General features: G+C 37.0%; 1 protein-coding gene across 1 annotated transcript; it reads left to right on the plus strand.

The window, feature by feature from the left end:
- The first annotated feature begins 793 nt into the window (after window positions 1-793).
- On the plus strand, window positions 794-1,714 carry LOC120771623 (trypsin alpha-3). Its single transcript, XM_040099714.1, has one exon. The coding sequence runs from the start codon at window positions 794-796 to the stop codon at window positions 1,712-1,714; it is 921 nt and encodes a 306-aa protein (XP_039955648.1).
- The last annotated feature ends 13,482 nt before the right edge of the window (window positions 1,715-15,196 follow it).

Here is a 15,196-nt window from a genome sequence, read left to right on the forward strand (position 1 = left end):
TTTAATTTTCGAATTATGGGTGTCTCAACTACCTTCGGTCTGAGAGATTATTCGCTTGGCTCCGGCAGCTGCGATTTCATACTAAATGTTGTAAAATTACATATGAAAGTGAAATTAGTTTAATGGGTTACGAATTATGTAAGATTGTAAGGTCGTGGTCTTGAAGATATTAAGTAAGACTGCAGAAAGACTTGCAAATTGTCATGAAAATCCGAAAACCATAAACCTAAAGGTTACACGCATCACTTGAACTCCGGTTGCGAATTCACGGCCGATGTGCTTAAGCAATAAATAATAAATTTTTGTAGCAAAAGTAAATATGTATAAGAACTTTATTGTCACAGAATAGCTATTTTTTATGAAAGTGAAAAAATCGCTTGCCAAATATTTGCGTTGCGTTAAAAATGTGCAAAAAATAGTGAGTGACTAGTAAATAGCTGTAAACACCACTAAAGGTGGCTGACTGGTAAATAGTAAATGGTATAAAAAGCAAACGCAAAAAATAACGGTAAACAAAAGAAAGCCATAAAAAGATATGAGAACAGCCTTCACACAAGTTTTTTGACACGCAGCGCCAACGTTTTAGTTTTCGGCGCCTTTTAGCTGTCATTTTGTTTTTGTTAGTCATACAACGGCGTGTGGGCGGCGCACCGCGATAAGCAGCTTGGTGGAGATAAGCGCCGACGCGATACGACGCGTGTGAACTATGAGAGAGAGTATAAAAAGTGAAGATCTCGAGCAAAGTGTTATCATTCACTTCGTATACAACAAACAAACTATTTATTTGTAAACAATGCGCACCACTTGGACGCTCCTGATATTCAGTCTGTGGCTCAACCACTACGCCAGCAATGCGACGCCACTTAGCGGCACGGATGTTGAGCAAGCCACAGACGTGCCTTCAGTTGGAGACACCACCAACGCAACCAAACCCGTTGTTTCTGACGACGATGATGATGACGGTGACGACTGGTTCAACTATGATGGACGCATCATCGGCGGCCTGCCCACATCCATACGGAATTTCCCCTACCAGGTGTCGCTGCAGTATCGTGGCCAGCATATTTGTGGCGGCGCCATAGTGCGACCGAACGTTGTCATCACCGCGGCACATTGCGTCGACCCATCGATGAAGGTGAGTGCATTTAAGGTGCGCGCCGGCTCCTCACAACACGCTTATGGCGGTCAATTGCGTGCGGTGCAGCGTATACTCCGTCATGAGGGTTACTCCTCGACCACATATAATCTGGATGTGGCGCTGTTGCTGCTCGCACGCGAACTCGTCTATACAGATACGGTGCAACCCGTCGCATTGGCGACGCAAAGTGCTGTGTTGTCCGCGCAAGCGAAGCTCTTCGTTAGCGGTTGGGGTCTCACCAGCGAGACGGGCTATGTGTCAGCGATGTTGAATTACGTGGATGTACAATTGATCGGGCAGGAGACTTGTGCACAGAATTATAAATATGTGGTGCCGATAACGGCGGAAATGTTCTGTGCCGGCTATAGTAATGGTGGTAAGGACTCGTGTCAGGGTGATTCGGGTGGTCCGTTAGTCACTTACAATCGCAAGGTGCGCACACTGTACGGCATTGTTTCGTGGGGTGTCGGCTGCGCACAAAAGGAATATCCGGGCGTCTATGCGAAGGTGTCCGCGTTGAGACCGTGGATTGATGAGCAGCTGGCGGACATTGATAAACGTAGCGGAAAAGTATAGATAGCGGTAATGAAAATTTAATTTAAGGAAATAAAATGAGTTTGTTAAGTTAAAAAAAAGCGAAGTGTTGCCTTTAACAATATTGGTAGCCATCAATCTATGCCTCCTCGAATAAGGTCTTCATTGTTGAAATTATAGCGAGCTTCATAATTGTCTGTACTGAGTGCGTTCTTACTACTTGTTTGCTTGACTCTTCAATAGAATATCCCAACCTCTGTTCCCAAAAATATCAGCCTTCGTAAGTGGATACAGCCATGGGAATCTTTCCTTCTTCGGATATTTGTTGAAACCCGAAGAAGAAAACACTCGAACTCGAAACACATTTTAGTTTGTGGTTAGTTTTGAATTGCAAGTTAAACATAAAACTTTGACGCTTAAAAGAAAAACGCCTTCAGGTATTGTGAGATCTATATAGCTTTCCACGGTCTATGTTCCAATATACTACTAGGTTTTAATTATAAACGATGTGATCACTACTTAGAAAAATTTATACACGAACCTTTAACATGCTTCTGCAGACTACTATGCAGTCAATTACCAGGTGTTCTGGAGTTTCGGGCTTCCTATCGCAAAACCGTATTAATACCTAGTGTAGCATTCGACAAGTAGCCTGAGTTTGTCCCTAGTTAGGTTGACTACATATTTAAATCTGCTGGGGTTGTAACCACCCATCACCAACTTGGCTTGACGCCTTGGAGTTGTTGCAATACTTCAATGCCTACTCCTTCTTTCTTGCGGAGCAACTCCTTTATGGTATGATGACCAACCGCGATGAAGAGTTCAGGTCCTACCACGTAGTTGATGTTGTTATAGCGGCACAATTATGCTGAGTTGACAGCCCTTGGTTGGATAAAAATCCGGTTACGTAGGCCCGACTGCAGTGGGAACGGTTCAGGACCTACCATGTTAGTGGATGCTTCGAAGCTTGTGACCGATAGACTGTTCAGCCGTTCTCTTCACTCCTGGACCAGAAGCGATTTGACCTCGTAGGCAGAGATTGCTTTAAGTGCCGCTTGACTGTTGCTAAGTATGGTTACACGTTCGTTGCGTTAAATGGTTATCTCTACGCACCGACTTATAGTTAAGACCTCTTCTTGAAATATGCTCGGAAATCTTTCCATAGATATGTTGTCGAGCTGTCCGTGTACTATTTGATTAAACTATCCCTAAGCAGTAGCTCGAGAGTGGAATCATTCTTGCTGTCTTGCTTGACCTTGACCTTGAGCTTCTTGGTGAAGTTTACCCTTTTGGTAAAACGGTCTCTTGAGAGACTATGTAAAATGGTGTGAGTTCAAGCATGATTTCAAGTGCTGCTGTCGGGCATGTGTGCATGGCACCCGACACACGGATGTATCAAAATAGTTGCAGCTTCGATAGTTGGAGCACTACCGAAGTCTGGCTTCTGGCTAGTTCATCAGCTTTACAATTGTCAGCGAAATGAGTCTAAAGTTCAATTAGTTTTAAGCTACGAGCTCAGCGCTAGTAACACAAAAGACAAAAGAAGAGCCTCAGTTTTACAAGACTAATACTGACTTAACTAATATTTAAGGAGTTAGTCCGGTGTAGTCTATCACAGCGAAAAACTGAGACTTTTATAGGCGAATTAAATGAACGTATAGCAACTGAGAAGAATAAACATTTTGCTGTAAAATGAAGGTGTGACTTTATTCCCGCTTTCTGGCAGTTTGTGGATTCTAACCCAAAAGAAATGTTCAGGTATGTCAGCCAAGAATCAACCTAGCAAGTTTTTGATGACTCGTTCTGTAGTGAGAGAGTTCTGCAGCGACTCAGAATGGAAGTCAGAAAGTGCGGGGTTGAGCTATAAGGCGTGTGCAGCAAGAGTTCAAGCGTTATTTGGAAGTTAAGTCATTGTCCCGTGTCTCGTGGCAAATTTCGGGCGTTTTTCGGCAACCGCCAGCTTCAATTTGATGATTTGTTGTCGGTCACATTACTCATTATTGTTTTCAACCTGTTTTAGAAGTTCATCTTCTTCACCGTGAAATATTCACTCCCCTTTGAACCGACCAAATACAGAGCATGAACTTGACGTCATGGTTATTCGTCTTTGCGGTTGATTTTACAAGTTGGCCAGGTTCTACACATGACTTTTTGAGTTTAGACTTCTCGCAATGGAACCATATATCATTACCAATAAAAATCCGATTTTGGAACAATAGAGTAATGATGCAGTTACTCCGAAGACTTAGCAAAACCCACAAATATATATCTCTAAACCCATTATTGACACTTTGGCATAAAAACATGTCTCTTTTAAAACGTTTCACTATGTCTTGCAGCTCAGTTTAACTTAATTTGGTCTCAACTGCATAGTTAAAAGTTCATAATTTTATAGTGTACTCAATTTCAGAGTCACGTATATAACAGCAGCCTCAAGGTAGGCAATATTTTGCATATTGGCGCTGAAATGTAGGCAACATTTTTTGAGTTAAGTCCATTTTAACAATGAGCTGCAAGTCTAACAAGCAATATTTTAACTTATTTCAAACCTATATTTGTGAAACCATATTTTTATAAAAAATATAATATTTTACCACTATGAAATTACCGAATACTGCAATTTTGAGAAAAACTGCAAATCTCTACTCTGTGGTTATTGGCCTACTTGTTGGGTTTTCCAAAAGTTTGGCGCAGAAAATGGGTGGAGAGTCGAATGCATTTTAATTAACAATGAGAAAATGTGCACCTAAATTACAAACTAGCTTGAAAACTGAACCGAAAAATGAACTTTAGTTATGCTTAGATGCATGTGTATGTAGGAACATATTGTTTTATGTCTGTATGTAATTACAAACGAGCCAAATTTCTCAAATTTATTTATTATTTTTCCACAGTAGCAATTTTCTGAATAAATATGAAATTAAATTCGAGAAAAACATACATACATACAGACAACCAGACACAGAAAAAACAAGGCAGGCAGCAACATAAAGCAACAACAACATACAACAAAAAAGTACCGTAAATTTGAAGTCAAATGCCGAGAACTGCCGAGAGGTCAGAGATATCGAAGGTTTCGCCCACTGCTTGGCCTATGAGCATGTCCAGTGCTTGTTTCTATGCACACATACATGTATGTATATGTGTTTACATACATGCCACAAACGTTCGGCAAGTGCCTCCTCTCGAAAAATAACAATTGACATGCTGCCTCCGGCCTGAAGTGGACAACATGCTGTGCCCTGACCTCCACACGAGCACTTGCACTCTGCTTTGGCATGTGTGTGAGCGTGTGTTGTTGTTTTAAATTGTATTTGTGCGCTTATGAAAACATTGCTTATATGAAAATTTGTTTAAAACACAATATAATAATTTCTCAATTTCGGGTTGAGCAGCACACAACAGCAGCCAACAGCCAGCAGCCGCTTGTCATTTGTCTTTGGCCATGCCTCTCCAGGCGACTGCAGTTACAACTACAGCTACGGCTAAGGCTATGGTTATGGCTACGGCTACGGCTGCGTTTGCTTTGTTTCCTATTTTATTGCGCTCGTATTTTCTGGCACTCAGCCGGCAGCGGCAAACAGTCGTCGGGGCAGTGAGCCAACCACACGGCTAACTTACTCACACATGCACACAAATGCTATGCGGCATATATTTATAAATAGTTGTGTGTGTGTGCTGTTGACAGCTTGTTGCAAGCAATGTGCACCCACTCAAAGGCCAATTAAAATTTGAACTTCTGGTTACGAATTGAATGAATGGTAAATGTTGACCAAATTATTGTTGTTGGTTTGGCTTTTTTGATTTTGTTGCGTATGAGTGAATTCGACTGTGTGTGTGTGTGTGTGTAGAAAACTCAATTGTGGCTTGTGGCATTGTACAACAACAAGAATCTAAAAAAGATAACAACGGGAGAAACACTGAAAACTCAAAATGAAATAAAGTAATAACTCCAAAAAAAAAAATAAATAAAAATACAAAAGTATAAAATACAACAACGAAACCAAAAAATAAATAAAAATAAAAAAGTATAAAAAACAACAATAAAACCAAAAAAACATTACTTTCGGCTGCAACAAAGCTATAATACTCTCCACATGTTAATATTTTATAACACTAAAGAGTATATAAACACCTTTTTCTTGATTTTGTGCGGTCAGTTTGTGTGGCAGCTATATGCTATAGTTATCCGATCTTAACGGTATATCTGCAGATTATAGCGCTACTTGGAACATTAAACTGTGCCAAATTTGGTTACGAGACATTGCCAAATATTAAAGTTTTCCTCACATGGACTTGAATTTGATCTGCCAGTGTGTATGGCAACTATATGCTATAGTTGTCTGATCTAAACAATTTCTTCGCAAATTGTAGATATATGTCGAATATTAATGTGTACCAAATTTGGTTCGGATATATTGCCAAATATAAAAGTTTTTCTTACAAGGACTTGAATTTGATCTGTTAGTTTGTATGGCAGCTATACGATGTATTTGTCTGATCTACACAATTTCTGCGCAGATTGTAGATATATATCAAATTTTAATGTGTACCAAATTTGGTTAGGATACATTGCGAAATATAAAAGTTTTTCTTACAAGGACTTGAATTTGATCTACCAGTTTGTATGGGAGCTATGCGCTATATTTGTCTGATCTACACAATTTCTACGCAGATTGTTGAAATATTGTGAATATTAATCTGTGCAAAATTTGGTAGGAATAAATTGTCAAATCAAAAAGTTTTCCAAAGAAGAACTAGAATTTGATCTCCCAGTTTGTATGGCAGCTATATGCTATAGTTGACTGATCTGAACAATTTCTTCGCAGATTATAGACATATGTCGAATATTAATGTGTGCAAAATTTAATTAGCATAGATCGAAAAATAAAAAAGTTTTATATACAAGCACTTGATTTTGATCGTACAGCTTGTATAACAGCTATATGTTATATTTGTCCGATATCGGCGATACCGACAAATAAGTATTATGTTGAGCGCAAAAACACGTGAGTAAAATTTCAGATTATTTTTTTTATTTTTTTTTATTTTCAGATATCAAAAACTGGTGGACTAGATGGCGTATATACAGAGGGACGAACATAAGGACTTCGTTAAATCCAATCAGCTCGTCACGCTAATCATTTATACGTATGTATATTTGTATATACTTTTAGGGTCTCCGACGTTTCCTTTTGGATTTCATAAACATCGTGACAGACTGCATATACCCTGTTGTGGGTATACAAATATACATATACACATGTACTCGTGTATATCTGTAAAAACAGCGCAGCATTTGCTTGCATAATAAATATTGTACATTAGCTTGTTGGTATGTGGCATGCAATGCTGTTTTGTTTGTTAAGCAGCTATGTGTTGCTTTTCAATTTGCGCAACATATTTGTGGTTATGGCAATGGAAGTTGTGCTTACATTTAACAGAAAAATTGTTGGTGAAACAAAAATTATTTTCATAATGCAAATTGGTAAACAAAAAATCATACAAGAAAGGTTATATAGGGATAAATAAAACATATCCGGTTGCATAATACATACTTATAAGTGAAGTAATAATTGATATTTTGGCATAAAATTTGTTTTTGCTTTTTGATGAATTATTAAATTACACAGTTTTCTCCTCAAAGTCAATTTATGTGAAATATAATGACTTATGAAGGCTCCTCTTAAATTCGTTCTCTCACCCTTACGGCAGAAATTCCAAATAGGTTTGGGGAATTAGAGTTTACTCTCTTTAAATAGTCATAAACTCGGATACGTACCCATTACCGGTCATAGAAATGCATCTCTCTTGCAGTCAGTGGTTTTTGAATTAAAGAGAATCACTAGTGATAGCTTTACTTTGTTAATAAACTTGAAGTTTAATATCTGCTTTCGACTATTACTAAACTCATATGATTTACTGTTGGATAGTTTTGCCTCAGGTGAATCGGCTTGAATTGAATTTCAAAAAAAATGTATAGTCAACTCGCTTTGAAAGCACTAAAGCCTTTTACGGTTTCATCAAACATTTCTAAGTGGTTTTTACATCTTATTACAAGATAAAACTGCAATGAATTCCAGGGCATAGTGATATTTTTGGTAACTGTGAAGCCAGAGCAGGCACCATCCAACAATTAGACTTCAAGAAAGAGGGAATTTATATGTCTCTGGTCACTTGTAGATACTTAATTGACAAATATGTTATAGATAGAGTTGAGTATCTGTGGAGTCAATAAGTCAATTCTTCCTAAATACAAACTTGGCATTAATGGAATATGGGCCCCACATTCCGACTATTAGAATTCAAAAGGAATGACATAAGAACTCTAGTAGGAGTACTAATAGGTCACTGTTTAGATGTGCCAGTAGACTAGAAATGCCATATAACGGCTATTTTAGAAGAGGTGGAGACTATAACACATCTTCTATGCGATAATAAAAGTCTATTTAGGAAAAGAATCGTAACTATCGGTCGAGTGTTTCTTGACGACGCCTCGGAGGTTGCTACATATAAAAATTTTCATACTGATGAACATTATCCTCGCTTCTGAAAGAAAGGTTATATGCACTATCCTCGCTTCTGATAATGTTCATCAGTATGGGTTGAGAGAGGAGCCAATAGCGTGAGAGGACTTTAGTTCCGCTGGTATCACAGTAGTTAGGAGGACCAAAATATCGAGGTGTATCGTCCGATATCCATTCTATTTTTCTACCACGACACATCTCAGTGTTTAGTGGACCCATTGTGATACCATCGTGACTAAAGCCTCCTCACTCTATTGGTTCCTCTCTAAACCACCACAATACTCTTAGAAAATCTCTCTCCATTTTAACTTTCATAACACTCGTATCCTTTGTTCTACTTTTAACCATATAGTACCGATAATATCATCATAACTTTTGGGAAAGGTGCAAAATTACATAAAAAATACTATCTTCTCTACTCTTCTTTTTTTGTGCCTAAAGTTTTATGACTTTACTTAATATTATTGTCCTCTTCATATTCTTACAAGATTTTTCTCTTTTGGTTTTTCAGATTTTATGTGCATTTTACGACTTACTGGCACACCATATTGTCAACGGATTGCGCCAATAAAATGTGTTAACCTTAGCGATGGCATCCCCAACCACTTTGACCAAAGGATATAGATTAAGTAATCAGCATAATGGGTCATTCGTTAGAGTTGGAATTTTTTTAATGTTATATTTATTCAAATTAAACGTAATAAAGGGTGATTTGTGAGGGTAGTTTAGATGTCAATATATTTAAGATAATATTAATAATGGGTATTCCAAAACGATGTATAAGGGGGGTTTTGTGAAGATTTTTTTGCTTACTTTTCTTTAAAATAATATTGATAATGGGTGTTCCAAAACGTGGTAAGAAGGGTGTTTTGTGAAGATTTATTGCTTACTTTTCTTTAAAGTAATGCTAATAAAGGGTGTTTCAAAAAGAGTGATAAAGGGTGTTTTATTAAGTTTTTTCTTACTTTTCTTCAAACAAATATTAATAACGAGTGTTTCGAAAATATGTATAAATAAAGGGTGTTTCGCAAAGAGCTTTTTAAATATTTTATTTTTATGGAAGCTAAATTAATAATGGGTGATTTATAATGATTTTTTCTATCGTATTTGCATTGAATTGGGAATAACGGGTGATTAATTGGGGTTTTTTGTAATTTTTTTCGAAGGTGTTATGATTTTGATTAATACCAAAACAAAATATTTGCAAAAATAAAATTAATGGGCGTTTCGACAGGCTTGAAAGTCTTATATTTTTATAAAAAGAGTGATTTTGTAAAATTCAAAAAAAAAATAAAAAATTAAAAAACAAAAAAAAATAAAACAAAAATTTCAAAATATTTTAATTGATAAAATTATTGCTTCGATTATTTTATATAATATTTTATTTTGCTATATCATATAACGAACCACCCTTTATATATTTTATCACTTTTACTTAAGTGTCGAAACCGAAATGAAAGCTTCTAGTCTACTTATTTGTGATTTGTGATGTGTTTCTACAAGAAAACCTGAATGCCTTTACGACTTTGCTTTTTATGCCGACACATTTAGTCAAATGACCGCATTTATCACAGGTTAAAATCTATTTCTCTTCCTACCTTTATAGCTGACTCATAAATACTTGGATTTTATGCCGGTTTGTTTGTATGTATGTAAAATAAGTACTATAACTGTAAATATAAAACGCATAAATCAACAAAATAGAAAAAATATCCATTAACTAGATTAGGTAAACAACTAAAAGGGTTCTTAAGCAGGTAGGAGATTATTGGTCGCTCATAATTTTGACTTAAGCACAGTATATGCGAAATTTTGCTTAATTTTTAAATAAAATAAGAAAAGGTATTAACGTCTTCTGCAAATACAAAGAATTCCATAAACGAACCTGATTTTTATAGGAAAGTTTGTATGGCAGCTATATGCTATAGTGAACCGATCTGAATAATTTCTTCAGAGTTGATCTCGTTGGCTTTGAAAATAATTCGATCCAAATTTAATAAAGATGCCACGCAAAATAAAAGAGTATATATGAGAAATATAAGGACTCAATTTTTATACGTCAGCTTGTATGGCAGCTATATGCTATAGTGGTCGAATCTGAATAATTTCTTGGGAGGTTATATCTTTATTTTGTATAATAATTCCTGCCAAATTTTGTGATGAAAACTCGCCAAATACAAAAGTTCCCTTAACAAGCACTTCATTCCGATAGTTCAGTTTGTATGGCAGCTATAGTATGTTATATTAATTCGCTCTATATAATTTGTTCGGAGATTGTGTCGTTGGCTTATATAATAATCGAATGTCCACTTTCATGCAGATATCTCGAACAGGACCATCGGATATGGCTAAGCCAACGCAGCTCTCTCCTGCCTACATCATCATTGAGGATGTGACTGATAGTACAGCAATTGATTTTGTAGACTTACTATAATTATGAATCATGACCGCATTTGGTTCAGGCTTTCTAAATCAAATATCTACTAGTGCCTGCGCATACAAATGAGCTACAATTAGTGGCTTACATTTGCCGTTACAGTTAAGCTGCTCTCCAGCATTAGCGAAAGCACTCATATGCTATGAAAATATTGGACGAATATTGTTTTGAATGAGCGTTACTGTAACGAAAAATAAATTTGAGGTTAAACATATAAGCATACAACTATAATTATTAGGGTGTGTCTAGCTTGTCATAACATAGAATTTGTATAAGAGGCTTCAATTGAAGGGAAAAAGACAAAATAATGAAGTTCGACGATATTTTGTAGATTTTTTGGGTGATCCAATTAGAGATACTGTTTTTCAATAGTTTTTTCTGACAGATCACGCGTGAGTCGTATCAAATTGTCATTTTATTTTATTTTTTCAGTATTGTTTGACATTTCATCATTCTCTGGTTAACATAATCGACCTACTCATGGTATTATTCGCAACATCATCACCCATCTTGAAACCTAGCACTCATTATTCGATTATATTCGACCGAATAGACTACGTCCAGCCAGTATTGGAAAAAATATAGCAGCTGTAGCTGAGTGTGTTTACAAAGACCAAGGAGGATCGATTCGGTGCTGTTCGCAGCAACTCGGACTGACGTATAAAACGACTGGACGCATTTTACGTTGAGATCTTAAATTAAAAGCATACGAAAAAGAGCTTGTGTAGGAACTGAAGCCGCTCGACCTTGCCAAGTGACATCACCTCGCTCTATTGGCTCTTAAAAAGCTCGAAGAAGATCCGACGTTTTCGAGACAAATTTTGTTCAACGATGAGATCCATTTCTGGGTTAATGGGTATATAAACAAGCAAAATTGCCGCATTTGGAGAGATTCAAGAGCTGCCATTTCATATATAAAAAATAACGGTTTGATGTGGTTTGTGAACTGATGGGATTATTGGTCCATATTTTTCCAAAAACGATCCCGTTGAGAACGTAACGGTCAATGGCGACCATTACTGCGCCATAATATCCGATATTTTGATGCCCGAAATTGAAGCTCGTGATCTCGGCCACATTTAGTTTCAACAAGAGCACCACTTCTTACACATCAGATAAATCAATGGATTTATTGATAGAACTCTTCGGTGAGTCGATAATTTCACATTTTGGGTCGGTCGAGAAAAAATTTTCTCACCGACTATGTTAATAACGTTTTGAGGTAAACGCGCTTAAAGTTCTGGGAACTAATTTTACTAAGTAAAAAAAATCTACGCTCCTGTCTCTGAAGCTATTTGCTAGATCAAATTAAAGTTTTCGGAAAATATTCTCAAATATATGTACATTCGACATCCCTGGGAGTCTTACAATCTATAAACTCACAACTTTATCGTATCACGTAACATTTTTGACGAGCACTATTTGTGTTGTTTACAGTAACTGAAAATATTCATATCGACTAAAAAAAATTGAAAAACTTGTGACGTTGATTCACTCAGCAATAGTGCATCGGTGAACTTAATCAAAGTTTTGGCTATGAGGCTACGTAAAGGACCAGTGTTAATCGATGACATGGCGAATTCAATTTCCAAAATTTACTGAATTGTTTAGCACACAAAACATCGGCTTGATGAGTCATTCAGACCACTTGGCCCAGATTAAATGCTTTTTGTTCCCGTATGTAAAAAATAAACAAACAGGCCAACGTTTTTCGACACCTGAAGAGGCGGTTATTGCGTTCAGGTTGCATGTTTAGGAGCTACCTCTCTCAGAGCGGAAAATTGCTTTGAGAATTGGTTTAAACACATGCAAAAGTATATAAAAGTTAATGGAGTATATGTGGTTTGAAAAACAGGAAAGCGATTTGCAATTATTAATATTAGTTATTGTTCTCTAGTCCAAAAACGTAAAACCCAACCCTGGTATATTTCAGAAAAAGAAATCGCTTTTTTGAAATTAATAAGTGATTATGACCCCTTAACACCAAATATTGTTGTAAAATAATACTCGGATAAGCTTAAGACCACAGCTGACCGAGTAAGGTATGAAAGATCTCACGACTTCAAAATGGCGCACCCTAATGTTGACTTAAGCTCCCCTCATAAGCATTTACAGTACACCAAAACATTTTAAATGGGCGAGGCTATTGCCAGCCAACAACAAATTACCGAAAATGAAAATTATAAAAATTATAAAAGCAAATGCTCGCTGCGCCATTCGCGCTGCACAACAAACGCTGCTGCATACATTTGCATTGCTATTGTGGCACTTTAAATTGCCAACACAGGCAGTAGGTGGCACACAGAGGCCACCACAAGCGCCGATCAACATATTGAACAATTCAATCGTGAATCGAAAATACCAGCGAATTGCCACATCCGGAGTGTGCGGACTCCATGCTAACAGCAACAACAACAACAACAACAAAGCAGCAATTGAAAAGTTTAAGTGCGACTGTGGCATGGGGTGGCGCATAAGTGGGGCGTGTGGCAAATTGTTGTACGTAATTGGCAAAATGAAACTTAATTGCGGCCAAAAATAACAAAAACAACGAAAAAATCTTCAACAAATAAACTGCTATGGATAACAACAACATTTTTTGGGGAAAGTAAAAGCCATAACAGTTGTGTTATTGTAGGGAGAGAGAGAGAGAGAGATAGAGAGGGGGAAAAAAACAACAACATTACCGCAGAGTGACAACAACAACGGCCACAAAAATACCAAGAACAACAAAAACAAGAGTAACAATATTCAACAGCAGCAACACTAATGACAGCAGCAGAAAAACAATAAAAAGTTAAACAACAACAAAAGCAATAATAGCAACAACAACAAAAAAAAAACAAAAACAACAAATTTAACGAAAGCAGCGATATTAACAACAACAATAACAACAAAAAACACTCCACAACAACAGCGACAACAAAAATAACAACAACAGCAACAATATTAACAACAACAAAAATAACAACAGCAACTCTATTCGCCAGCAGCGACACTAACCACAGCAATATCAAAAAAACACTCCACAACAACAACTTCAACCACAGCAGTAACATCCAGTAAATATAAAACAAATGACAGTAGTGAGAAAAACCGCAAAGCAACAACAATTGGTTATGTGGCTCAATCACAATTAATTGTGTTGCACATTGGCTTTGATTGTGTCGTCGCCTGACAGTTGGTCGAGCCGTCGAACGCAGCGACAGACAGATCGACACATAAAGGCATGAAAGGAGTTCGTTTGTTGTTGTTGCTCGGTTGCAGTTGCTCCATTTGCCGCTCACCCGCACATTATTGGCATATGGAAATTTTATTGGCCAATTGTGGGTGCATGCTGGAGTCGCACAGACGGCCTCTGTTTATATACCGTTACCACACATCTATAATGTTGCTGCAACATACAATGCAACGATGGTTTTAGTGTTTTTGCTTGCCATTTAATTGTATAAATTTTGCGAATTTTTGCCGCCATTTTCTCTATATTTAGCGAATTATATTTTTGTCGAGGTGATAAAGCGCTGACGGTTGTCTATATATTTTATTTTGGTGTTGATTGGAGCTGTTGCTGAATTTGTCTGTGCTTATTATTAAAATTTAATATTTTCATATAAGTAAATTGACAATAAAAATATTTGTTGTTTGGCCCTGACATTACCAACACTAATGAGTTTGGGTTAGGAATTAAGACTGTTCCCAGAGACGGACGAATCCTCACTTGCGCAGCTGCAGTCAAGTTCTTTAAGACGCCAAAAACTTTTAGAGCTATACTCTCATGCATCCAAAAAAAATCCAGATTTTTTGATTTTAGTTCCAATAGGTTCGTTTATATGACTGATATCCAAAGTTTTTTATTTTAAATTCAAGATATACTTCACTTACGTACCCTTTTTGGTTGACGAGTATTATAACACCTATGAACTTTGAGCTTATATCCTCATTTAGTGATTTTTGAACCACATGAAGCATGTGTCTCATCAATAGTGACCCTCCAACTCAACAAATATCCTTGTAAGTGAACCATTGGGTCTCGTAAGGTGTATTGCTGAAGGATTTTGCAAGTGAACTTATGTCTTCTCAAAAATTGGTCTAAGTGAAGTTTAATGGTTTCAACACGTTGATTTTGGTTTATTAACTGATTGAATTGATGAAAAACTCCTTCACGGACTCCTTCTATGAGTGTTTCCAGTATTTTTATTAACGACATGGTGAGTTAGGAGAGAAAAATTAAGTTCGACTGTGCGATAAAAGATCTTGAGAAGCTTCAAAACATACAGAAACAAATTACATAACGACAGCCGCATTCGTTGTCCGCATGCTAAGCTAGTTAAGCCATGTTTGGATAGGTAAATATGCTTTGGCGAAAGGTGGAAACGGGAAAGTATCTAGATGTTTCCGCCTCAGCTTCATCCCAGTAACTTTGACTAGTTGCGTCCTTTAGCCCCACCGCGTGAGTGCCAATGAGACAGTGACGCTTATTACTACGCCCATTCAGAGAAAAGTGGAAAAGGGTTGAGGTGGAGAGCATCTGAGGGATACGCATCTTTACGGATGGCCCAA

The sequence above is a fragment of the Bactrocera tryoni genome, chromosome 3 (genome assembly GCF_016617805.1).
Source record: "Bactrocera tryoni isolate S06 chromosome 3, CSIRO_BtryS06_freeze2, whole genome shotgun sequence".
Taxonomy (NCBI): Eukaryota; Metazoa; Arthropoda; class Insecta; order Diptera; family Tephritidae; genus Bactrocera; species Bactrocera tryoni.